The sequence below is a fragment of the Pan troglodytes genome, chromosome 6 (genome assembly GCF_028858775.2).
Source record: "Pan troglodytes isolate AG18354 chromosome 6, NHGRI_mPanTro3-v2.0_pri, whole genome shotgun sequence".
In the NCBI taxonomy this organism is placed as follows: domain Eukaryota; kingdom Metazoa; phylum Chordata; class Mammalia; order Primates; family Hominidae; genus Pan; species Pan troglodytes.
The window spans coordinates 30,540,090-30,565,465 of record NC_072404.2 but is presented as its reverse complement, the minus strand read 5'-3'; the positions used below and the strand labels follow the sequence as shown (position 1 = coordinate 30,565,465).

General features: G+C 48.1%; 1 protein-coding gene across 3 annotated transcripts in view; it reads left to right on the top strand.

Annotated features, from left to right (window-relative positions):
* GSDME (gasdermin E) overlaps window positions 1-25,376 on the top strand; it is a 59,615-nt gene that overhangs the window by 21,766 nt on the left and 12,473 nt on the right. For all 3 annotated transcript variants that reach the window (XM_003318356.6, XM_001159685.7, XM_063815265.1), the window contains 2 exons: window positions 16,899-17,070; window positions 18,739-18,859. In XM_003318356.6, the coding sequence (XP_003318404.4) occupies window positions 16,899-17,070; window positions 18,739-18,859 (293 nt within the window). The remainder of the gene's footprint in view (window positions 1-16,898; window positions 17,071-18,738; window positions 18,860-25,376) is intronic.

The following is a 25,376-nucleotide window of genomic DNA, read 5'->3' as shown; positions in this document are numbered from 1 at the left end:
TCCTTTTAGTGAAGGTGACTTTCTCTGGTGGTATGATTTAATTTCTTGCTTTCAATTTTTTGTGTATCTGTTGTAAGTTTTTTATTTGAGGTTACCATGAGGCTTGCAAATACCATCCCATTATTGTAACCCATTATTTTAAGCTGGTAACAACTTAACACTGCTAGCATAAACAAATAAAAAGAAAATGAATACAAACTCCACGCCTTAACTTTGTCCCCCGGCTTAACTTTTTCCTTTTTTCTATTTATATCTTATTGTACAGTCTATGTCTTGAAAAGTTTTTGTAGTTTTATTTATTTATTTATTTATTTTTGAGATAGAGTTTTGCTGTTGTCACCCAGGCTGGAGTGCAGTGGCGCAATCTCGGCTCATCACAATCTCCACCTCCCAGGTTCCAGCGATTCTCCTGCCTCAGCCTCCTGAGTAGTTGGGATTACAGGCGCCCACCACCACGCCCGGCTACTTTTTTGTATTTTTAGTAGAGACGTGGTTTCGCCATGTTGGGCAGTCTGGTCTCCAATTCCTGTCTTCAGGTGATCCACCCACCTCGGCCTCCCAAACTGCTGGGATTACAGGCGTGAGCCACTGCGCCCAGCCCTGTAGTTACTATTTTTAATTGGTTCATCTTTTTGTCTTTCTGCTTAAGATATGAGTAGTTTACATACCACAGTGACAGTGTTATAATAGTCTGTGTTTTTTCTGTGTACTTACAAGTACATTTTGGACTTTCAGATGATTTCTTATTGCTCATTAATGTCCTTTCTGATTAAAATACTCTCTTTAGCATTTCTTGTAGGACAGATCTGGTATTGATGAAGTCCTTCAGCTTTTCTTTGAGAAAGTCTATATTTCTCCTTCATGTTTGAAGGATAGTTTTGCTGAATATACTATTCTAGTGTAAATGTTTTTTTCCTTCAGCACTTTAGATATGTCATGCCACTCTCTCCTGGCCTTTAAGACTTCTGCTGAAAAGTCTGCTGCCAAACATATTGGAGCTCCATTGTATGCAGTTAGTTTCTTGCTGCTTTTAGGATCCCTTCTTTATCCTTGATTTTTGGGAATTTGCTTGTTAAATGCCTTGAGATAGTCTTCTTCCAGTTAAATCTGCCTGGTGTTCTATAACCTTCTGGTACTTAGGTATTGATATCTTGTTCTAGGTTTGCGAAGTTGTCTGCTGTTATCCCTTTGAATAAACTTTCTACCCCTATTTTTTCTCTCCTTCCTCTTTAAGGCCAATACCTCTTAGATTTGCTCTTTTGAGACTATTTTCTGTGTCTTTTAGGTGTATTTCATTCTTTTTCATTCTTTTTTTCTTTTGTCTCCTCTGATGTATTTTCAAAAATCCTATCTTCAAGCTCACTAATTATTTCTTCTGCTTAATCAATTCTGCTATTTAAGAGACTCTGATGTGTTCTCCAGTATGTCAATTGTGTTTTTCAACTCTGGAATTTTTGTTTGAATCTTTTAAATTATTGCAATCTCTGTTAAATGTATCTGAAGGAATGCCAAATTCCTTCTCTGTGTTATCTTGAATTTCTTTGAGTTTCCTCAAAACAGCTATTTTGAATTTTCTGTTTGAAAGGTCACATATTTCTGTCTCTCCAGGATTGGTCTCTGGTGCCTAATTTAGTTTGTTTGGTGAAGTCATGTTTTCCTGGATTGTCTTGATGCTTGTGGATGTTTGTCAGTATCTGGGCTTTGAAGATTTAAGTGTTTATTGCAGCCTTTGCAATCTGGGCTTGTTTATACCCATCCTTCTTAGGAAGACTTTCCAGGTATTCAAAGGTACTTGGGTGTTGTCATCCAAGTTTTTTGTCACTGCAGCTGTATCTGCATTAGAGGACACCCAAAGCCCAGTAACTGTGTGGTTCTTATAGACTTGTAGAGGTACCACCTTGGTGGTCTTGTATAAGATCTGGAAGAATTCTCTGGATCACAGGCAGAGACTCTTGTTCTCTTCCCTTACTTTCTCCAAAACAGAGTCTCTCTCTATGCTGAGCTGTCTGGACCTGGGGGAGAGGTGACACAAGCAACTGTGTGGCCACCACCACTGGGACTGCACTGGTCAGAACTGAAGCCACCACAGCTCTGGATCTTGCCTAAGGCCTGTTGTAACCACTACCTGGCTACTGCCTATGTTTGCTCAAGGCCCTAGGGCTGTATAATCAGCAGGTGGTAAAGCCAGCCAGGCTTGTGTCCTTCCCCTCAGACATGAGGTGATTTCCCTGGGGCCCCAGGTGGGTCCAGAGATGCTGTCCAGGAGTCAGGGCCTCGAGTTGGAAACCTTAGAAATCTATGTGGTGCTCTACTCTACTGTGGCTCAACTGGCACTCAAATCACAGGACAAAGTCCCTTCACTCTTCCCTCTCCTTTCCCCAGGCAGAGGACTCTCACCCATGTCCACCAGCACTACAGGCCCACAAGGAGCACTGCCAGGCCACCACCCATATTCACTTAAGGCCAGGGGCTCTTTAGTCAGCTTGTGGTGAATGCTGGCAGGTTTGAGACGCACTCTTCAGGGCAGTGGGGTCCCCTGTGGGCCTGGGTAGGTCCAGAAATGCCATACAAGAGCCACAACCTGGAATCAGAGACTTGAAGGGCTTGCTTGGTGCTCTACCCCACTGTGCTTAGCTGGTACCCAAGCTGCAAGACAAAGTCTTCTTTTCTCTCTGCTTTTCTCAAGCAAAAGGAATCTCTCCTCATAGCCAGCACAGCTGTGAAAGTGCCGAGTCACACCTGACCACAGCTGGGTCAGCATGTCTCAGAGTCTCACCCAAGGCTCATGGCATGTATTGCCTGGTTACTGTTGCAGATCATGCAGGGCCCAGGGCTCTTTAGTCAGAAGAACAAGAATCCTGTCACAACTGCATCCTTCCCTTAAGGCAGGAGGTTACATTCTGGCTTAGGGTGTTTCTAGAAATGTCTGGCAGCTAGGGTCTGCAGTGGGGGCTCACAACTCTGCCTGGTGCCCTATCCTACTGTGGCTGAGCTGGTATTCTGGTTACAGTACAAAGTCCTTTTTCCTCTTCCCTCTCCTCTCCTCAAGCAGAAGGAAGGGATCTCTTTTGGAGCTGCATGTTGTGCTGCTTGGAGGTGGGGGAGGGTTAGATCCAGTACTCCCTTAGCCACCCTGGCTGGTGTCTCAGTAGGTTGTGTACCCACCCCCCAAATCCACTGGCTCTGAGCCCAGCACAGCTCTAGGACTTGCCTAGGAGCTGCAGTCCTTGTGGCCTAGACTGCCTTTCTAGTTTATTTAGAACACCAAAGCACTTTAGCCCATGGTGGCGAGGCTTGCCAAAACTCAGGTTCTGACCACTGGGATGGGTGATTCTCCTCTGGCTAGGGCTGGTCTACATGCTCCCTCAGTGGGCGCTGGCTGAGTTCTGCCCGGTGTTGGCAGCACTGAGTTCCATGCAAAGTCCCACAGTTGCTGTGCTCTCCCTCCTACAGCACACGGCTTCTCTCTCTCTGCCACATGGCTGCTGCCCAGAGATAGGGGAGGGGTGGTGTTGGCAATTCAAGACTGCCTTTCCTACCCTCTTCAGTGCCTCTTTCAGCAAAATGAAGTCAAAACCAGGTACTGTGATTGCTCACCTGATTTTTGGTTCTGATGAAGGTGCTTTTTTATATAGATAGTTGTTGACTTTGGTGTTCCTGTGGGGAGAACAATCACGGGAGGCTTCCATTCACCCATCTTGCTCTGCTCCTGGTCCTTTAACATTTAGGAGTTTTTCAAGGAGAAAGATTTGAGGAGCCATGTCTTTCTTGGAAAAAACAAAGTTTGAACTGGGCTTCCTTCCTACCTGATCAATTTCCCAACGGCTACCAGAGGGTTTGAAAATCATCCCATTTGTCTTTGTGCTTTACTCAGCACTGGAATCATTATTTTTAGTAAACAGTTTGTGCCTAACAATGAAGACTTCTGTCCATGTGTACTTGGAGAACATGAGTTCCCTGATTCTGGTCCTGTCGCTGATTCTCTTTTCGCTGTGTTTCTCCTTCCAGGACAGGTGTAACTGGTCACAATAAACCAGGGCATCCCAAGGTCTGGGATGGGAGGGGCTGGCAGTACCTCTTTATGCTGGTCTCCTGGTATTGGCAAGTGGAGGTATTTTTAGGCCGAATTCAGGGTAGTAAACTTCAGGCTCATTTTAAAAATCAAAACAATTTGTGGTGGAAACAAGAGGGAGGGTTTAAGGAATAACATAATAAATGCTACTATGCCACCTCCTAACCAGCTTACCCAAAGATCTTTTTCTTTAAACCAAGACACATGGGACACCTTTTCCTACCTTCACGACCCAGAATTTCTTTGATTAGCAAAATGGGATCGGTGTTACTGTGAGAACTCAATGAGAGAACATAAATAGGGCAGGTATAGTAGTGCTTGGCATGTGGCAAGTTCTCATTAGTTGTAGCTGTTAGTGTTACCACTTGCAATAAGTATAGAGCCTGCCTAGCAAATCTGGCAAGCGCCAGAGCTCCCTGGGAGGGAAGGTGTGATGCAGCTTGCTGAGAGCCAGACAGGGAGCCACAGAGCTGCAGGAAGGAGGCGAAGTCCTTGGCGTTTCCACGTGCAGCATGATGTTTTGTTTGAGCTCTTGTTTTCCTCTCCCGTGGAGGAGGTAGGCACCTGCGTGGTCACCATTCTGAACTCCACCGTGGAGCGACTGACCACCTCCAGTGAAAGTCGGCGGGGCTCTGGTTCTTGCATGCAACCCGTGTTCCCCAAAATAAGTGCTGATCCAGACGTGTAGCTGGGCTACGGAGAAGTCTGCATAGCACACAGGCTGTTCTTTGTACATGTTTTGTTTGTGGCAGGAGATGTTGATTTGATTCTTAAGTAAAGGTGTATGGAGCCCTTGAGCAATGTCAGTAAGACCTTCATGGGCCTTGTCCTGCTCACCATATTCTCTATGGGAAACAAAGCTGTGAAGCTCAAGGCCCCACCAAATCCACTCTTTTTAAAAGATGTCTTTCCTGAGACCCCCAGGCCACACTAAATTCTGTGCTATCTGAAATTCTGCCAATTTATTATTTTTTTTCTAAATTATTCTGTCTCCTGGTCTTGGTTTTAGTGAGCCCCTGGAAGCTTGTCTGACTTCTGCTGCTTCCTTTCACAGTGTAAAGGTGGCTTCCTGTAGAGAAGGGTGTGCTGGGGACCCTCCAATACTTGTTCTTGGGAGTGGTTTTAGTCTTTTTACAGAAATCACCTTGTCTGATGAGCTTCATTTTTTATTTTTTATTTTTTTTTTGAGACGGAGTCTCACTCTGCTGTTGCCCAGGCTGGAGTGCAGTGGTGCGATCTCAGCTCACTGCAACCTCCGCTTCCTGGGTTCAAGCAATTCTCCTGCCTCAGCCTCCCAAGTAGCTGGGACTACAGGTGCGTGCCACCACGCCCAGCTAATTTTTGCATTTTTAGTAGAGACGGGGTTTCACCATATTGGCCAGGCTGGTCTTGAACTCCTGACCTTGTGATCTGCCCATCTCAGCCTCCCAAAGTGCTGGGATTACAGGTGTGAGCCACTGTGCCCGGCTGAGCTTTATTTTTAAAGGCAACTTCAGATCTTTTTGGAACTAGGTAGGATTTAAGTCCTAAGAAGAATCATTCAAGTACTATTTTCTTCTAAGACTGATAGGCATTATTGTATTTCTTCAAATCCAAGATGTCATCCATTGAAAGAGGCACCATTATTCTATGTACCATTGAGAAAGAACACTGCCAATTAAACTGTGCCACCTATCAATTTTAAAACATCCTGATTTCTGAGACGTTAAAATGTAAAGAAAAAAATATGTGTCTCAGAACTGATGAGCTGCAGTGTCTACAGTCAGGATGGCTGGGATGAGTCAGGAGTTAGAATTCAGGTGAGCAGATGTTTGTTCCACTTGGGCTGTTCATACAGTGTTTGACACAGAGACTCAACTCATCACTGCACTTCTCATCTCTCTGAACCCTCCAGTGAGCTGGTGGGTGAGGCATGAGTCCAGTTGGTTTAGCCAGGAATCTGAATATCAGACATAGCTCCTTCTTCACTTTCTCTCCCACACCTTGTCTCTTACCAGTTGATTGTACCTCTTAAATATCAACCTTATCTGTTCCCATTCCCCCAGTCTCATGATAGTTTCTCTGGGAAATGGTGCAGGCCTCCACCAACCATCTCTTACCTGTTCTCGTCTCTCCCCTTCCAGTTAATTGTCCACAGGGTAGCCAGTCAGATCCCCTTACTGCCCAGCCATGCCTTCTGTGCTCTCCCCTGTCCTAGGAGGATGCCCACAGGCTCCTCTGTGCAACAGAGCCATGCTTTCAATCTCTAGCCTAATCTCTCACCAGTTGCCCTCACATCCTCCAGGTCAGTCGCTGAGCTAATTTCAGTTCCTGGGATTAATACTCCAGGCTCCTTCTACCTCCAATCCTTGTCTGATGTTCACTCCTCCTGTCTGCACAGACGCATGAAGGGCACACACAGACTCACTTCTCCTGTGTCACCCAGCCAACTCCTCAGTATTCCTTAGGTTAGACCCCACTTCCTTCAGGAGCCACATCACCCCTGGTGGGATACTAACCACGCCGTAGGGTCAAGTGTGTCGGAAGTTGCCTGTGTCTGTGTCCGTTTCCCTCCTGGAACGCCCTGCCTCCTTTGTTGTGGGGTCTGGCGCAGTGCCTTCGGCACACTGTGAGCCCAGTTTGCTTGAAAGGATAATTGGTTTATCTTTATTCTACAACTGAGGAGCCTGAATGTGGAAATTAATTAGTTTGCCTAGATTCAGGATTTAAAACCAGGTTCACTAAACACATGATTTTTCCGATCCAACTTCTATGCACAGAGCTTGGAAACAGACACATGTTCCAAGGGCTTTGGCGTGAAGTCACTTCTGGGCATCAGCTGCGTTTGGTTTATCATCTTCCAGGCTTGCTGCATTTCATCCACGGGTTGCAGTTAATTAATTACTCGTCTAAAGGGCTGAACATCTACAGGTGCTCAGTCATTTTTTCCTTTCTCTTTCCAGGGGTCGTCGTATGTGAGTAAGATAAGGTATTAGAGACTATAATGTGGACAGAGGCGGAGCAGCCACAGTCTGCGGGTGACTTGGTCACTTTGGCAACAATGTGCAGTGAGCATTCTGCCCCAATTTTGATTTTCCCAGCATTTTACAATCCTGAAGTCATCTACATTACAGCCAAGTGACAGAGAGAGAAAGAGCAGGGCTTATCTCACTGTGTTGGAAGTGGAGGCCCAGGGCACAGGAGTTGAGGTTTCTAGAGATTTCCTGCCCCCGGCTGTGGGCTGAGCATCTCTGATGTGTGGGAAGTTTCTGTTATGAAACGTGGTTGAAATGGGGACTGCTAGTACCTGCGGGGGAGCCAGTGGGTGGCTGCTTTCGTTTCCAAGAGGATCCACTTCCTGACTCTGGGAAGCTCTCAGGGGATGGAGCAAAAAGACTGCCAGTTCTTTAACAATCAAGCATGCATTAAGCGCCTTCTGTATGCAGGGCCCAGGAAGGTTCAGGAGGGAGAGGCAGATGGGCGCAGAGCTTCGGGGGTGGATGGTGCTGAGCTGCATTCTCACCCAGCCCCTTGGCTTCTGAGTTCTTCGTGCTTCTTGTTGCTTTCTGAAATAAGGATGATGGTCACTTCATATACCAGTTAGGGTGTCTGGTTGCAAAGAACATTTGTTATTATCTCACATAAGAAAACACCTCGAAGAGGGTGCGTCCCGGTTGACTGAATGGTTAACGGCAGCAGGTCAGTTCGGTGGCTCTGTGGGCCCCTGTGGCAGCTGCCATCTGTTGCTTGTCCTGGCAGCTCAAGTTCTCTTGGTCCCTAAATGGCAGCCACATTGCAGACAAAAGCTCCAGAGGCAGAAAAGTGGCCTCTTCTTTGTGTCCCTTTTTAAGAGGGAGAAAAACTTGAGAACCCCTAACAGATTTTCCTCAGGTCTCATTGGCCAGAATTGCCCCCGATTCCTGATAAGAAAAACGGAGTGACCAAGAATGGCCGAGAGACAAATCAAGACTCATTGGCAGGGCTGGGTGCACCCTGTCTCTTCCTCCCGTTACAGCCCCCCTAGCTCCCGAACAGTGCTGGGGACGGCAGCTAGTGGCACCCCCGACTCGTAGTGTGGGAGGGTTTTGAAGCCTTCCCGGTACAGGATGCTGGGGACAGTTCCTGCAGAAGCAGCACAGATGTGGTTTGAGCGCTGCTCTCCTGCCTTCGTTGTCAAAAAGCTTACAGTCTTTGAAAAGGGTGAATGGAGCCTCCCTTGGAGGGGAAATCGGCAGATGAAGGAGGCAATGGTGTGTGTGTTCCAGGATTTTAGGGGGCAGTTACTGAAATAAAACTCTGCCATCTCTGTAGACTGGAGGAGGTTGGTTATCAAGAGAGAAGCAGACTTTCCCACTTAATGAAATGTCACAAAGGCAAAGCCAAGGAGTTTACAGGCAATGTCTGTGGATCTAATTTTCCTACTCTACAGCTGGTGTGTGAACACACGTGTGATCCTTTGTAAACTGTAGTTTTAGCCAATAAATCAAAACCCTTGGGAGAGAAGTTCTGGATTTACTAAAGCCTTTATCATCAATACATATCTCTGTTTCTGTAGGTTAGTAATTCTTGCTTAATATTCCTTGAGCAGCAGGCTGGCCACCACCTTTTGGCTCTCTGTCATGTCCCCATCTCTGTTTCTGGGGAGATGTTGAAACCAGCTCTGGCAGTATTGCACCATTTCCTCAGTCTGCATTTGTGCCTTTCACTTTTTGTTGTTCTTTAGAAGAGTGTAGTGGAAAAGCACACTGGTCTCAGAGTCAGAAGATGCAGTTCCTGATTTTGGCACTGCCACTAACAGGCCATGTGGTTCAGGTGGGCCTGTCACCTCTCTGGGGCACATTCTTCACTAATGAGCAGAGACACTGGGTTAGATCCAGGTGATCAGGGCCATCCCCCTCCCATGTCCAAGCAGACGCTGCCACTTAATCACAGCTTTCTTCCTCCTTACTGTCTTCCAGCCCACACTCAGCCTTAGAATCCTTTTCCTACAGCCAGGCAGTAATAGCTGATGGATTAATCAAGGTGAAAATAAAGATGAAACTGAGTTTCTGCCCAGAGCTAGATAATCCCCTTGGGTCCCTTCTAGTTTTATAATTTCTCCACAGCAGACTCAACAAAAGCTCCTGCTCTGTCATGATGTCCCCTGGGGTTTGGAGAGCCTTACCAGGCTCCCCAGGGTTTCCATTGGAAACTCTTCCTTGAGGCCATTGGTTTTTTTTTTTTTTTTTTTGAGACGGAGTCTCGCTCTGTCCCCCGGGCTGGAGTGCAGTGGGCGATCTCGGCTCACTGCAAGTTCCGCCTCCCGGGTTAACGCCATTCTTCTGCCTCAGCCTCCCGAGTAGCCAGGACTATGCCGGGCTGATTTTTTGTATTTTTAGTAGAGACGGGGTTTCACCATATTAACCAGGATGGTCTCGATCTCCTGACCTCGTGATCCGCCCGCCTCGGCCTCCCAAAGTGCTGGGATTACAGGCGTGAGCCACCGCGCCCAGCCTACCATTGTTATTATCAAGGGTTTTTGTGTAAGAGGACCCTGCTAGTGGTGGCTGCCTTGACCTGTTCCCTGAGAAGCTTGCATCTGGCCCTGGTGCCTGGAGCATAGCAGAACTCAGGTATTTGTGGAGATGAATGAAGGAGAGTTGAAGTGTGGGGTCTGCATGACAAAGCTTGCCCTCCTGTGTCTCTGCAGGAGGCATCCCGGGACCTCCTTTATGCTTTGGTAAAGAAACCTGCTTCCCTCCTTTTGGATATTGTCAGACTTTTAAAAGTTGTCTCTGGGTTTCTCCTCTGTGAGTTTGCATTTTGGCTCTTGAAAGCCTTAGAAGCAGAGAAAATGGAAATTAAAGCTTCAGGCTGGGAGAGGAGGCGGCTTCATTAGGGCTGGGCCTGGGGAGCTGATGGATGCTGGAAGAGCTGGAGCCTCCCTTCCTGCTGGGCTGCTCTGGTCCCCAGCAACCACGCTGGGCTCTGAGCCACGCTTCCCTCCCTCCATCTCTGCCTGCCGCCTCCCAGCAGCTCCTGCCTGGTCTCCTTTTCCAGCCATCTCTCGTCCTGTATCATGTAGCTGCTGTCTTGAATGTATCCGCATCTTGTATCCAACTCCTGTCCTGTGTCCATGGAGCCATGCTCTTAATTGCTTTGAGGGTCCACTTCCTTAAGGGAGGGGACCACCCCTCATATTGTCTTATGCCCAATTTCTGCCTCCAAAGAAAGAAAAAGTAAAAACTAAAAGGCAGAAATGAAATCCACAAGCAGACAGCCCGGCGTCACACCCTGGGCCTGGTCGTTAAAGATTGACCCCTGACCTAATCAGTTATGTTATCTATACATTACAGACACTGTACAGAAAAGCACTGTGAAAATCCCCATCCTATTTTGTTCCAATCTGATTAGCAGAGCATGCAGCCCCCAGTCACGTACCCCCTGCTTGCTCAATCGATCACGACCCTCTCACGCGCACCCCCTTAGAGTTGTGAGCCCTTAAACGGGACAGGAATTGCTCACTCAAGAGCTTGGCTCTTGAGACAGGAGTCTTGCCGATGCTCCCGGCCGAATAAACCCCTTCCTTGTTTAACTTGGTATCTGAGGAGTTTTGTCTGCGGCTGGTCCTGCTACACCTGGCTGAGGGCTCCCTTATAAAGCATCCTGAAAATTCTGGCCATTTCTTTGACCACCCTGGAAAGGGGTCTTGACTTGCCTTCCCTGCCAATAGTGGAAGGAAAAAAACATTTACAGAGCCCCTGCCATCTGCTGGGTAGAGCGTGGGTCATTTAATGCAAGAACTCACTGAACGTAACCCTCATAGCAAATTCTCAGTTTACAGATGTGCAAACTAAGCTTCGGGACTGGAGCAGTAGCTCAGCTAGGAGGAGACTGTGTTAGTCTGTTTGCATTATTATAAGGAAATACCTGAGACTGGGTAATTTATACAGAAGAGAGGTTTAATTGGCTCATGGCTCTGTAGGCTGTACGGGAAGCATGGTGCCAGCATCTGCTCTTGGGGAGGCCTCCAGAAGCTTCCAGTCATGGAAAAAGGTGAAAGAGGAGCAAACATGTCACATGGCAAGAACAGGAGCAAGAAAGAGGAACAAGAGAGAGTGAGGGGGAAGGTACCACACTCTTAACCAGTGTGAACTCAGAGCGTAAACTCACTCATTACTGCAAGGCGGGCACCAAGCCTTTCATGAGGGATCCACCCCCGTGACCCAGACACCTCCCACCAGGGCCCACCTCTAGCACTGGGGATCACATTTCAACATGAAACTTAGAGGGGACAAACATTAAACCACATTGGAGCAGGGAACCGATTCTGGGATGACTCCAGGTCTTTGTGTTATATCGACCTGCCAGGTACGCGCAGAAGGGCAACCTCACAGTAGAACTGGGTGGGCGGAGTTGAGCCAAGCCCCTGAGTGAGGAGAGGGAGTTCTTCTCGACTGAGTGTGCACCCCCTTCCCCTGCCTCCAGACTTGCTCCTTTGGGGCTGGCCCTTTCTGTTGAGGATATACGCCTCTGCCTCAGTGGCCTCCTGTTCTTGCTTTCACGTTGCCGCCCCCGCCAGGAAGAACAAGGAGCCTGCCCTTAGATGTGTGAAGCGGATGAAGAACCTCTGCTTGTTCATTTTCTCCTGGAAGAGCTTCTGCTCCATTTTCCCTGTCTTTGGGCATTGGCTCCTGGCTGGACTTGGGGAGAGGGTCTCATTCCAGTCCTGCCCGGGTTTATGTGATAAACCATTCATTTTATCCCCCAACTGGGTGGAGAGCACAGGGCTAGGCACCAATAAAAAGAGCAAGTACTTTGTCCTCCAGGAGCTTACAGTCTGTCCAGAAGGACTTTTTTTAAAATACTTTTTTTTTTTTTTTGAACTGGGCAATCTATTCACATGGTTTAAATGTCAAAAGGTCAAAAGAGAAAAGGTGAAAAGCCCCTCCCCGCCATCTGGTTCCCCACCCAAGAGGCGACCACTACTAATAGTTTTCTGTGTCTCTAAAGCCATTCTGTCTGTGTTGCTCAGTGGCTCTCACAGGGCCCGAGAGGAAAGAAATCAGGACAAGTTGGGGAAGAACTGTCAGACGGCACAGGGCGGCAGCCACGAGGAGAGTGAGATGGGCTTGGAGAGAACAGGCAGGCATGGATATTCTGATAAGGATTCCCAGAGGACTTGGGTATAACTTGCTTTTCCAGCCTCCATCTACTGGTCTGGTTACATAGGCAAGATATTTCCATATAGAAATGAACATAGCAATACAAGAGTTAATAGAGATGAAGATTCAATTCCTAGTACAGCCCAAGGGTGCCCTCACCCAGAAGAGGGAGACAGCAGCTATGGGTGCTATGGCCATGTGGGCCATTGTAAAAGACCTGGGCTTCACAGCTGTGTGACTTTGGTTTCTACCATCAACCTCTCTAGGCTCTTTTTTTTTTAAACTCTTCTGAAACCCTCAATTGAGAGTTTTAAATGTTTTGTTTCATGAACTCTATTAGCAGTTGAAGAAACCCATGGGCCTCTTTAAATGCTTATAATAAAATATATAAGGTTATACAGTAAACAAATTGCATTGAAATTTGGCTGGTTTCTGCACTAGGCGGGCACAGGGGAGCCCTGTTGCATGGTGATTTCTGTTCTGAGGAGGGCCAGAGCCAGGGTCTGGTGACCTTGAACTGTTTTGGGTCTGCACCTGAGAACACCGTCCCCAGGGGACACCAGCTCTCCCCCTGGGGCTGCTTGGGGCTTGGTGGAATTGACTGAGGGAGGAGATGGGGAAGAATTCCCTCCCAAGATTGCTTTTCAGAGAGTCAAATGAAAAATCCATTTTCCCTGATGTGTAGCTTCCCCGCTGTCCCTGTGGGGCCTCTCCTAACTAAAGATCATTAAATATTTCCAGCATTTGGTTTCCAAAAGGTGGCAGCACTGTCCTGGGAAACAGAATCCCAGTGACTTGGGTGGAAGTGTTTGCTGCTAGGTGGATGATGCCTGCAGTTTCTGGCAGCCCTGCCTTGGTTGCCCAGGGAAGGATTCCCAGTGGCCTGCATGAGCTGTGGCTGTGTGACACTTACGTTTCTGGTCACCCGAATCCTAGCCTTGGAGACAGTCTCCGTCCCTGGGCGAGCTTCTGTTCCTGCGCTGCGGTTGGTCCGCCCCACAGAGACCTTTTGAAGGCAGCGACTCAGCAAGCGTCTCAGGACTGCCCTGTTATCGGATACAGCAGGCAGTTGCCTGCCCACCTGCGTAGATGGCTGCCCCTCTCTTTTGGTGTTTGAGGTGGGGGTTCTGGAGGGAGGTGGGCATTTTAAGCAGTGGAGTCTTGAGTGGTCTAGGCTGAGCTTTTTCTTTTCAAACAATTTCACACTGGCTAGGAGCAGTGTCAAGTGTTCAGTGGATTCTGTTTAGGGCAGGTAGGAGGGCTGTGATTTCCAATCCAGCAGAGTCACATCAGACTCCTAAAGGCGGCAGTTGTGGGGTCGTCGCCAGGCGGTGATGTGTCTGACGTGCGTCTAGCTGGGAGGAGCCCATTCCTTAGTTGTGAGGGCACAGACAGACGTTCAAGAATCTGCTAGAATTTTGAGCAATAGAAGGAAGAGACCATTGGAAAGGGAACAGTTGAATGTATGTTCTGACCGGTGGTTACAATGGCTTTTATCTTTAAAGTCTTTGCCTATGGGACCAAGACATGCAATCCCTTAGGAAGATCGCATCTGCTATGCACCATTTTTTGATCCAAGCTGCAGATCCTCCATTTCCCCCATCTTCCGTGTCTTCTGTCTTTCACACGTGGATGCACAAATACATATGTACATATTCATTCAACAAATAGAGGAAAAAACCTCACAAGTTTTATTTACTCATTTATTCCAAAAATATTTCCTGAGCTCTTCCTATGTACTAGGCATTGATCCTGGCCCTGAGATATGCAGTCAACAGGAGAGCACACTCACCACCTCTGTGGGGTTTATATTCTTGATGGAGGAGGCAGGCCATGAGCAGATAAACGAATGAGCTAGAAAAATATCCTGTGGAAATGTGCTCTCCAGAGAAGTGATCTTAGGGTGTGATAGCATGATGGGGGTGCAGGGAACGCTTCCCCGAGGAGGTGACCAATGAGTCAGTGAAATGTGGCCATCAGGGAATGTGTGCCAAAGCCTCGGGGTAGGCACACACCTGGCATTTTTAAGGAGTAGTAAGAAGGCTGGAAGATAAAGTCAACAGGGGGCAGGGCAGATCCCATGGGGCCTCAGCCTGGGAACGCACTGGACATGGGATAGAGCCATCGAAGGCTTTTGAGAAGGGAGTGATGTGGAAACGTACCTCTGACTCAATTCAGTGCCCCATAATTCCCATGCGGGGCACACACTGTGGCTTTGTTTTGTGAGCCTCATAGAGGGACACGGGAAGGTGGGCGGAGCCAGCTAGTGTTTGTGTGGCATTTAACTCTGTGCTCGGCACACCCTAATGGCTCACTGCATGCATGTCATCTAAACCCTGACGGAACCCCATGAGGAGGGGGCCCTGTTACCAACAGTTCATGCACGAGAAAACCTAGGTGCAGAGGTGGCCCTTCACTCGAGCTTGCCCAGTGGGAGGGCAGAGCTGAGATCCGAACCCCAGCCCTGCAGGCTCCAGGGTCCCTGTTTCCTGTTCCTTCCTGGAAATGGAGTCTCTCGGCAGCTTTGTGGTTGTCATCAATGTATTTTTATCATGTGTGGGACATTTTTATAATTTGAATTTCCTTAACCAGTACTAAGATTGAACCCGTTTTTCCTATGTCTTATCTATTTGTTATTGTGGTAAAATAGATGAGACACAACATTTACTGTTGTAACCATTTTTAAGTGTAAAATTCAGTGGCATTAAATGCATTCACCCTGTTGTGCCAGCCATCATCTCTACTCTCCATTTCTAGAACTTCTTCATCACCTCAAATAGGAACTCTGCAGCCATCAGGCAGTGACTCCCCTTCTCCAGCCCTGCAGCCCCGGTAACCTCCAATCTGCTTTCTGTCATTATGAATTTGCCTATTCCAGATATTTCATATGAGGAACCACACAATATTGCTCATTTGTCCCTGGAGTGTGTTACTTGGCATAATGTCTTCAAGGTTCACCCATGTTGCAGCAGATGTCAGAACTTCACTTCTTTTTTTTTTTTTTTGAGACGGAGTTTCGCTCTTGTTGCCCAGGCTGGAGTGCGGTGGCACAATCTCAGCTCACCGCAACCTCCGCCTCCCGGGTTCAAGCAATTCTCCTGCCTCAGCCTGCTGAGTAGCTGGGATTACAGGCATGTGCCTGGCTAATTTTGCATTTTCAGTAGAGACGGGGTTTCTCCATGTTGGTCAGGCTGGTCTCGAACTCCCGACCTCAGGTGATCCACCTGCCTCGGCCTCCCAAAGTGCTGGGATTACAGGCATAAGCCACTGTGCCCGGCCCAACTTCATTTCTTTTTATGGCTGTATGATATCTCATTATATGACTATAACACATTTTGTTTCTCCATTCATCTGTTGATGGACACATGAGTTGTTTCTATTCTGGGCAGGTGATTACATTGAGATGGGACTTTCCTAGCTACTCACTCCAGTTCCAGGGCTACTTTCTGAAGCCCAGAGAACCTGAGTCTGTCTAGGATGGGTGACCCAGCACGTGTGTGGTCAGGGATGGGTGCTGAGCTTTTCAAGGTAACTAACCTCTTAAAAAAAGACCAGCATGGATACCATAATTTTTCTTGTGCTGTCACCAACTCTAGTTTGGTTCTTTTCCTGTCCATTTCATAGAATCATAGTATTGAATGAGATCTCCAGAGAAGTTATTTCATCATTTGCTTCTAAGCATGAAATCATCTCCTGTAAATAAAAATTTAGTCTGTTCTTGAAAGTTTGCAGAATTTCAAGTGGCTGGGTGGGAGCCCCAAATCTCTGCTGAGTGACTCTGGACAGGCCATGCATAACCAGCCTCAGTTTCCCCATGTGTAAAAAGACATCAAACCCCTTCTAAGAGATGAAACATCTTTCCTAGACAGGTTAAGAAGTTTCCTCTTAGTTCAAATCTAATTTCCTTCTTGCTACTCATACTTTAGGCCTATTCCTTTCTCAATGAGAAGCAATTGGTCACCATTCCTCCCATCATAATCCTGTATTCCCTGGGCCACGGCTGTGATGTCTGACATCCCTCAGCTCTGATTAAATAAAAAAGTGGAGTTTCCAGGGTCTAAGGCACATGGATTGCAGTTTCCTTCCTGGTTAATTTTCTTTTCTTTTCCTTTTTTTTTTTTTTTTTTTTGAGATGGAGTCTTGCTCTGTTGCCCTGGCTGGAGCGCAATGGCACGATCTCAGCTCATTGCAAACTCCGCCTCCCAGGTTCAAGCGATTCTCGTGCCTCAGCCTCCTTAGTAGCTAGGATTACAGGTGTGCACCACCACGCCTGGCTAATTTTTGTATTTTTGGTGGAGACAGGGTTTCACCATGTTGGCCAGGCTGGTCTCGAACTCCTGACCTCAAGTGATCTGCCTGCCTCAGCCTCCCAAAGTGCTGGGATTACAGGTGTGAGCCACCACGCCTGGCCCTGGTTGATTTTCTTTTCTTCTCCTTGACAACTGGCGCTGCTGTTTGACTGAAAGCCCCCTTCCCTCTGGCATCTAGCCTGGCCCCCAGAGGCCCGGCAGCTCTGAGGTGGCCTCAAGAGAGTTTGGTTTATGTCTTTCCAGGTGACCTGCCACCTCTTTCATCATGAGGAAATCAACAAAGCCTGGCTGTCACCTGCTCACTCCTCAGCTGCCTGCTGTGCAAGAGGAAATTCACACTACACCAATGTCCCCTGAGGCACTAAGCCACTCACATCCGTTTTTCTTTTTCAGAACAATAAATCTGAGAAACCCTGTGCTCCAGCAGGTGCTGGAGGGAAGGAATGAGGTCCTGTGCGTTTTGACACAGAAGATCATGACGATGCAGAAGTGTGTGATCTCTGAGCACACGCAGGTCGAGGAGAAGTGCGGTGGCATCGTGGGCATCCAGACCAAGACGGTGCAGGTGCATGCAGTCGGGCTGCCCTGCGGTCATGGCTGAGCAGTCCTGGAGACCTTGGTTGGGGGCCTCTTTGGGTGGTGTCTTCATGAGTCAGGACTCTTTCCGTAGCAAGTTAACAGAAACCCAACTCACGTTGTCTTAAATGAGCAAGAGTGTATTGGCTCATGTAGCTGAAACACTTGGGGAAACTGGCTCCAGTCACTGCTGGATCCAGGCCTTGAGGATATAGGGAGCTGCTTTCCCTGGGTTGATCCCCTCTCGGATGGGCTCTCCCTATGGTGCTGGCAGCTCCAGGCTTGCTCCTGATTTGCTGCAACTCCAGGGGTGAGGGGGCCTAGGACTGGGTCTCACCAGACTGTCCCGGGATGTGTTCATTCCTGAAGCAGGGCAGGGTCGCAGGCACTCAAATGGGCCAGGCAGGCTGGCGTCAGGTGCTCTTCCTGTGGGCGGCAGATGTTTCCCCAAGAAAAATGAACACACAGGCACTGATCAGGCCAAATGCAAGAGAATCCCTAGAGCCTCTCAGAGCTGGGGCTCTCACAGTGATTACTTGGAATTAGCTGCTGCAAATCCTTTGTGGGTTGAGTTAGGGCAGGTAAGATCTAGCTATCTCTACATAGATTCTTCTAGATTAAGTTATTGACAGTCTTACCAAGCTGATCTGTGAGCCAGTACTAAACTTCAATGGACTAGGTGGCCATCAGCCCCAAACTCTTTCTCCTCCAGCTTGCCATGGTGGCTGATATTTTCTTAGAGATTTATTTCTTGGGATGACTTTTGGCTTTTTCTAGAGGAACTCAGAAAGTTGTATTTGGAAGCAGCTGGAGGTAGAGGTCTGGGGCCAGCACTCTTACTGGGGTGGGGCTGGGTAGCAGCGAGGGAGGCGCCAATGGGAGATGGCTCAGGCCGGCCCTGCTGGTGCTCCTGCCACAGTCACTTCTGCCAAAGTTTTGAATTCTTTCAGAGTCAGGAGGCCAGCTGCCATTTCTCAACCCAAAGCAACACACTCTGACCAGGATCAAGTTGCTAAGAAAAGTTCTCTGATTGCCAGTGTTTGGCCAACAAATAGATTCTCACCTTCCTCTCACCAGGACATCGTGGGAAGGGGTCCTGTTTGTGAGAGTGTTTAAAGGCAGGAGCTTGGTGCCTGACTTCTTGGCATTTCCTGCCTCTCCTCCCTCCGGCCTCTCCCCACTTCCCTCTCTGTTCCTGGTTTTATCAGCACTGTGTAGCATCTACAGGGGTCTGGAGTGATATGCACGGGGCAGGGGGCCCTCTCAGCTAGGTTCTCCCAGTCCAACTTTGCTACTGTTTAAGGTTTTCATTAGGATTTCAGTTGTTTCCATAACCTGTGATGGAGGGAATTGGGAGGTGATCTTACGTATCGTATGATCTTTGCACAGCACTGTAGACCTAACTTCACTGTATCCCACACTCTAGAATCTCACTTTGATGCCACCAGGTTGGCCGTTTACTTGGGAATGTGTGTACTGATGCCAGCAAGGATTGAATCCCCCCATCCCCCATGCTGGCTGGCTCCTCTGTTCCACTCGGTTCAGTGGACATTGCTCAGCATCTCTTATGTACAAGGCACGAGGCTGGCTGCAGTGGGGAACAGAGCAGCTGGGAGAGCCCGAGTGCACAGGTGGGAGTGTGCGCTTTTGCCCACAGGTATCAGTGACGGAGGATGGGAATGTCACCAAGGACTCCAACGTGGTGCTGGAGATCCCAGCTGCCACCACCATTGCCTACGGTGTCATTGAGTTATACGTGAAACTGGACGGCCAGTTCGGTGAGTGCCACCTCCTATGGGTGCTGAGGGACCCCCAGCAGAGGATCCCTCAGCAGAGGGACTTGACTGCTTTCCAGAGGACTCGACTGCTTTGGAGACTGTGGGAAGAGAGGGAAAGAGGTCTGAAGAGCGTAGATTGTCCCAAGACACGGTCCCTGGACACATGGGCTGCACTGGGGGACGGGTGTGGTGAGGGATGCCTGGAGCAATGCCACCCTCTCCTCCAACATTGGTGTGGGGCGAAGTTCCACCAGCACAGTAGAGGGCTGGGCTGTGCCCTCTGGGCATCAACCTGGGCTCCGCATCAGACACACTGGGCATCAACCCTGGTGCCATGATGTCCTATGAGGTCTCAGGCAAGTTGCTGAATCTTGCTGAGTCTTGGCTTCCCTGTCTCTGGAAGGTGAAGGGCATTTCTTCACAGGGCTGTGTGAAGATTTAATGAGATGAGGCCTATGAAGCGCCTGGCACAGTGGTCATTTATTAATTCCTCCACCTTTGCTATTAATAGCATTATCATCATTATTGTTACCCCACCTCCTCTCCACAAGTATGAAGCCAGACATGCTGAACTTGACTTTTCTCTGCTGATCACGAGTGTGTTCAAAGCGCAGAGACCCAGCTGTTGTCACGGAAGAAAATCCAAGCTTTGGTTCAGCGTGTCTGCTCACTTTAGGTGTTCACAGCCCCTTCCCTCCTCATGTTCCCAATGAGAAGAGGTTGTGTTCACTCATGAAAGCTGTGTGACCGCTCCTTAGGGACATGAGTGGGTAAATGTAACATAATAAATTGTGAAGTTTTTTAGGTGTGACAATGGTATTATAGTTACATTTATAAAAATGAGTCATCCTATCTTTGAGAGATGTACACTGAAACATTCACGGATGAAATGGTAATATGTCTGTGGTTTGATTTAAAAATATTATGAGTGGAGCATAAAGGGTGTGAGCGTGGGCAGCTGCCGAGGGAAGGAGGCTTGGCTGAGAGGGGACAGTGGCTGAAGCTGGCTGATGGGCACACACTGGTTCACGCTCCTCCTCTCTATTCCTGTGCAGTTTGACATTTTCTGTAACAGCAGTTTTTAAAAGGGCCGTGATAGACCACGCACATGCCTGCTGCTGCCTCCTGCTTCTCCCCCATTTGTGGAAGGCGGGTGGGGGGCAGTCTCCCGTGAGACAGCTCCTGCCCTCGCTAAGCCCACACGAGTCACTACGCCATTCAGCAGCCACTAGAGGGACTCAAACAGAATGCTCAGTGTCCTCGTGTGCTGCTGTCCACAAGCTGAAGGGTGTTGAGGATCCCTAGGAGAAACAGGCGAGGCACAGAAGGAGTGCACGGAGTCTCCCTCTCTCATTCTGCAAATGAAGAAGCCTGCATTTTAGGGCGGTGAAATGATTTATCTGAGGTGACAGAAAGAGAAAGTGTCAGTTTGAAGCAGTTGGTCAAAGAGGTCGGTCAGGGACCAAGAAATGCTGAGAATACCAGGTGTTGTGGCTTCCTTGAGGCCCGTAGTTCCAAATTTGTGTACTCTGGGGCGTTTTCGTTATTATTGTCATCCTTCTCTTTGAAAAGACTTGTCTTCCAAAAAAAGTGCATCATGAAGAGGATCAAATTGTTCTTCTAGTCTCTGTTATCTGTATGTGGTAAGTAGGGTCACCATCTGCACTTTTGGGTTTCTAGCCCCCCTATGTCTGCCTTGGTGGTCCTGTCCAGTCTTACTGATGGCCAGTGATGAATGTGTCACTCCCCCGCAGCTTACTGAGGTATGATTGACACACAGAAACTGTATGTTTAAGATGTACAAGTGATGATTCAATAGACATAGACATTGTGATGGGATTACTACTGAGTCAAGCTAATGAACACATCCATCACCCAGCATGGTTACCCTTTGCATGTGCGTGGTGAGGACACTTACTGTCCACCCTCTCAGCAAGTCTCAAGTAAACACTGCAGTACTATTAGCTATAATCACCATGCTAGATCCCCAGAACTTACCAGCTTACAACTGGAGGTTTGCATGCTTTGACAACATCTCCCCATTTCTCCCAGCACCTGGCAACCACCAGTCTACCCCCTGCTTCTGTGAGTTCAGCTTTTTTCAGTTCCATGTATAAGGAAGACCATGTGGTATGCATCTTTTTGTGCCTGGGTCATTTCATTTAGCATCCTGTCCTCTGGGTTCATCGAGGTTGGCACAAATGGCAGGCTTTCCTTCTTCTTCATGGCCAAAAAGTATTCCATTGTGTAAATACATCAATTTTCTTTATCTATTTGTCCATCAACAGACAGTTACGTTATTTCCGTATCTTGGCTGTAGTGAAGGATGCGTCACTTCTGTAAGGCTTTCTGAAATCTTGGCACGCACCTGAGGATGCCCAGGAGTGCTCTGCGGACCCTTCGGTGGCGGGGACCCAGGCCTGGGCTGCCACTCTAGGTGGTGGTCCCCATGCGAGCTTCCTCCTGTTTGTCCCAGGAGGTGACCAGACCCTGCCCTGATGCAGCTCTGTGGAGGTAGCCTCTCTTTCTCAGATGGGGTTTGAAAGACACACAGCCTTGTTCTGGCAGGGCTCTCCTGTTTGCATTTCAATTTCAAGGCTTTTATCTTTTCCAGCTTCCACTGTCTTTGAAAATAAACTCCTCTTTGTGCTGCTGAGAAGAGGTACCCTGGAGATATCTCGGCCTTCCCTTGGCTCGTTCTGGATCCTGGCCTAGAAGGCAGCTCCGTGGCTCCTTCCTATGGTGGCTTGGTGGTCAGGCCATCGTTCTGGGTGATTCACTGCCTGATTTTAAACCAGTTCTGCTATTTCTTTTCTTTTTTTGCCCATCCGTTTTCTGTTGCTCTTGCTACAGAATGTTCTGGTATAGCTTCATAGACATAAACCTGCAGTGGTTGGAAGGGCCCTTGAGAAGACATGCCTGCTCTCTCTCCCTACCTTCCTGGTGGGATTGCATTTGACAGAGATCCTGGTCGTCCTTTGAAACCTCGAAGGGAGGCAGACTCCATCTGTATCCCGGCCAGGTGCTTCAGCCATGCCAGCTGCAATGAGACCCTTTCCTCCACCCACAGCTCCCCTCTCAGGAGACACTTATGCCCAATCAGAAACACCCTTTCATTCTCTTGACCTTCTGCCTTGCACTTTTATATATCTTGGCATTTGCTAGCGTCCTTCAGCACCAGCTTCCAGTTGGATGCCTTGTGGGCGTGAACCTGTTTCCCACGCTGCACCTGAATCTGTGCACGTCTCCCCACTGGCCCTAATACCATCTCCCTGCTTCCCCACCTCACTTTCCTTAAAGACAGGGCCTTGCTCTGTGACCTAGGCTGGAGTGCAGTGGCGGGATCATAGCTCACTGCAACCTTGAACTCCGGGCTCAAGCAGTCCTCCCACCTTGGCCTCCCAAGCAGCTGGGACTACAGGGGCTCTGCCACAGACTCGTAACTGGCTACTCTGATTCTTTCCTGTCTGTTCCATCCCAGCAGTGTAGCTAATGGGATTGTTTTAAAATTGACCACTTCACTCACCTGCTCAGACACCCTTCTGTGGCTCTTTGTCCCAAGAATGCAGTCTGCACCATGTCATGCCTTATGGGCCAGCCCAGCATGGGTCTCGTGCCTTCCCTCTGGTCACAGTGCCACTTGCCCCGTGATCTCACTGAGGTCTGGGGCATGGCACACCTTCTCCCACCCCCAGGCCTGCTGCGCCTCTCTGGGCGTGCTCTCTGCCTCTTTTGCTCCTGCCCAACCATCAGATGGCTTTTCTGGTTCTCCTTCCCTGTGACGGGGTTCAGGACATGCAGTCCTAAGATATTTTAAAGTGAAGGAATTTGAAAAGATGACAGAAGCAGGAAGGTCACTGTGACCTTCCCCTCACTCTTCTCCCTGTAGCAGGTCATAAAACCTCTGAAGGATTTTCCAACCTTACCCTGATGCAGGTTACAGACCCTCAGGGGAGAGGCGCCGTCCCTCTGCCTGGAGGAAAGGAGCAGCCGTGTCTCCCGACACAGGACACAGAGAGGTGAAGAGACAGGCCTTGCTGAGTTCCTGGATGAATGGCCTTTCCATCATATGCTCTGCCCTGCCACATTTCTCCACCACTGTCCCTCAAACCTAGCATAAAAGTACTCAAATTTAACTATTTTTTCACATGTTCATTTTCTTATGAAGGCTTCCATGTCATGTAAAACTGCTATTCGGTAAAGTTGCGTGCTTTTCCCTTTTTTTTTTTTTTTTTTGAGACTGAGTTTCACTCTTGTTGCCCAGGCTGGAGTACAATGGTGCGATCTTGGCTCACCACAACCTCCGCCTCCCAGGTTCAAACGATTCTCCTGCCTCAGCCTCCTGAGTAACTGGGATTACAGGCGTGCACCACTATGCCCGGCTAATTTTGTATTTTTAGTAAAGACGAGGTTTCTCCATGTTGGTCAGGCTGGTCTCAAACTCCTGACCTCAGGTGATCCGCCCGCCTCGACCTCCCAAAGTGTTAGGATTATAGGTGTGAGCCACCGTGCCTGGCCTCTCTTGTTAATCTGTCTGTTGTGATAGGGGCCTCAGCCATGAACCTAGGATGAGCAGAAGGAAAGATGTTTTTCCTCCCCTCCACCCGCTGGTCACTCTGGCCTCAGCCCTGTTCAACCGCTGTCCCCACTCTTACCACACTCATCGTCAAGGCCTGGTTGTAGTCCTTTGTATCTGTGGCTGTGAGCACGGGGCCTGGTATAGGGAATTTTAAAGATTTACATTGTTGCATATTTGCTGGCTGGCTGGCTGGGGATGGATGGATGAAAAGAATGAAGGAATTAATTGGTGGCGCCCTCAGGGAGCTATGCATGGGTGAAGGTGAGAGTGTGGTGTGTGGTTGGTGCTGTGGATTCTTAAAATGCCAGTTGGTTCCACATTATTTTGGGGACCTGGCAGGGCTTCTGGCAGAATTTGAGGCTGTGTGAATGGTCAAGGCTCCTGTCCTCAGGGAACAAAGTTATGACCTAGGTGCTGGTTCACACTCCTGCACCCCTGTGGCTAAGCGCAAAGTGTGGAGGAGTAGGGTCAGCCTGAATGCTGGTGTAGGCCAGGTGGGTAAAGCCCAGGGATCGTTTCCTTTGTCTTTAGACAGCCATTCTTCTTTTCTTTTCCATTCTATCTTTATGAGCATCATTAATGCCCACAAGCAAATGAAAATATTTGCTAATACTCATGCCTTCTACATTTCAGCAAATACGGGGCCCTGCCACATTTTTATTCCATAGCCTTTGCTTACGTACACAAGTTAGTAAATAGAATCATAAAGAGAATGCTAATTCTTGAGCTCATTTACTGTTTCTGCTTAGCAAGGACGTAATAACTTACATTTTTATCTACACCTTAGATACCTTAGCTGGGTTCTCAAATACGGAAGTGTTTGAGAAAACATTTCTTTGCCTTTTTTTTTTTTTTTTTTGGAGACAGGGTCTTGCTCTATTGCCCAGGCTGGAGTGCAGTGGTGCGATCTTGGCTCACTGCAACCTCCGCCTCCAGGGCTTAAGGGATCCTCCTACCTTAGCCTCCAGAGCAGCTGGGATTACAGGCATGTGTGACCATGCCCAGCTCATTTTAAATTTTTTTGTAGAGACGGGGTCTCACTATGTTGCTACTCTCAAACTCCTGGGCTCAAGCAATCTGCCTGCCTCAGCCTCCCGAAGTGTTGGCATTACAGGTGTGAGCCACCATGCCCGGCCCTTTTTATTATTTAAAAAACTTTTTATCGCCTGGAGCAGTGGCTCACACCTGTAATCCCAGCACTTTGGGAGGCTGAGGTAGGTGGATCACTTGAGGTCAGCCTGGCCAACATGGTGAAACCCCATCTTTACTAAAAATACAAAAATTAGCCAGGTGTGGTGGCAGGTGCCTGTAATCCCAGCTACTCGGGAGGGTGAGACAGGAGAATCGCTTCCAGCAAACGGAGGTTGTAGTGAGCTGAGATTACACCACTGCACTCCAGCCTGGACAACAGAGTGACTCTGTCTCAAAAAGAACAAAAACAAAACAACCAAAAGCAAACCTTTTTATTATGGACATTTCCCACATGTTAAAAAGTAGAGAGAATAATGTAGTGAGCTCCCATGTGCCCACCATCCAGCTTCAGTGACTAGGGCAATTCATGTTTTAGCCATAACTTCACCATCTCCTTCCTCTCCTGCTGGATTATTTTGAAGCAAATCCTAGGCATTATATTGTTTCATCTGTAAATATTTTAGTACCTTGAAATGATAAGGCTTTTGAAAAAAGACTAGCTTTGCCTTCGTAGAAATAGATTCATAGAGAATGTATTCTTTTGTGTTTGCCATTTTTCACTCAACATGTTTGTGAAATTCATTCATATAATTGCAGACATCAGTATTTTATTTTTTATTGCTGTGTATTATTCTATATATTATAGAAACATTGATTTCTTAAAAATATAATCACACCTAAATATACTGGCAATACTTTTAAAATATTATCAGTGTTCAGATTTTCCTAGTTGTTTTGTGCATGTCA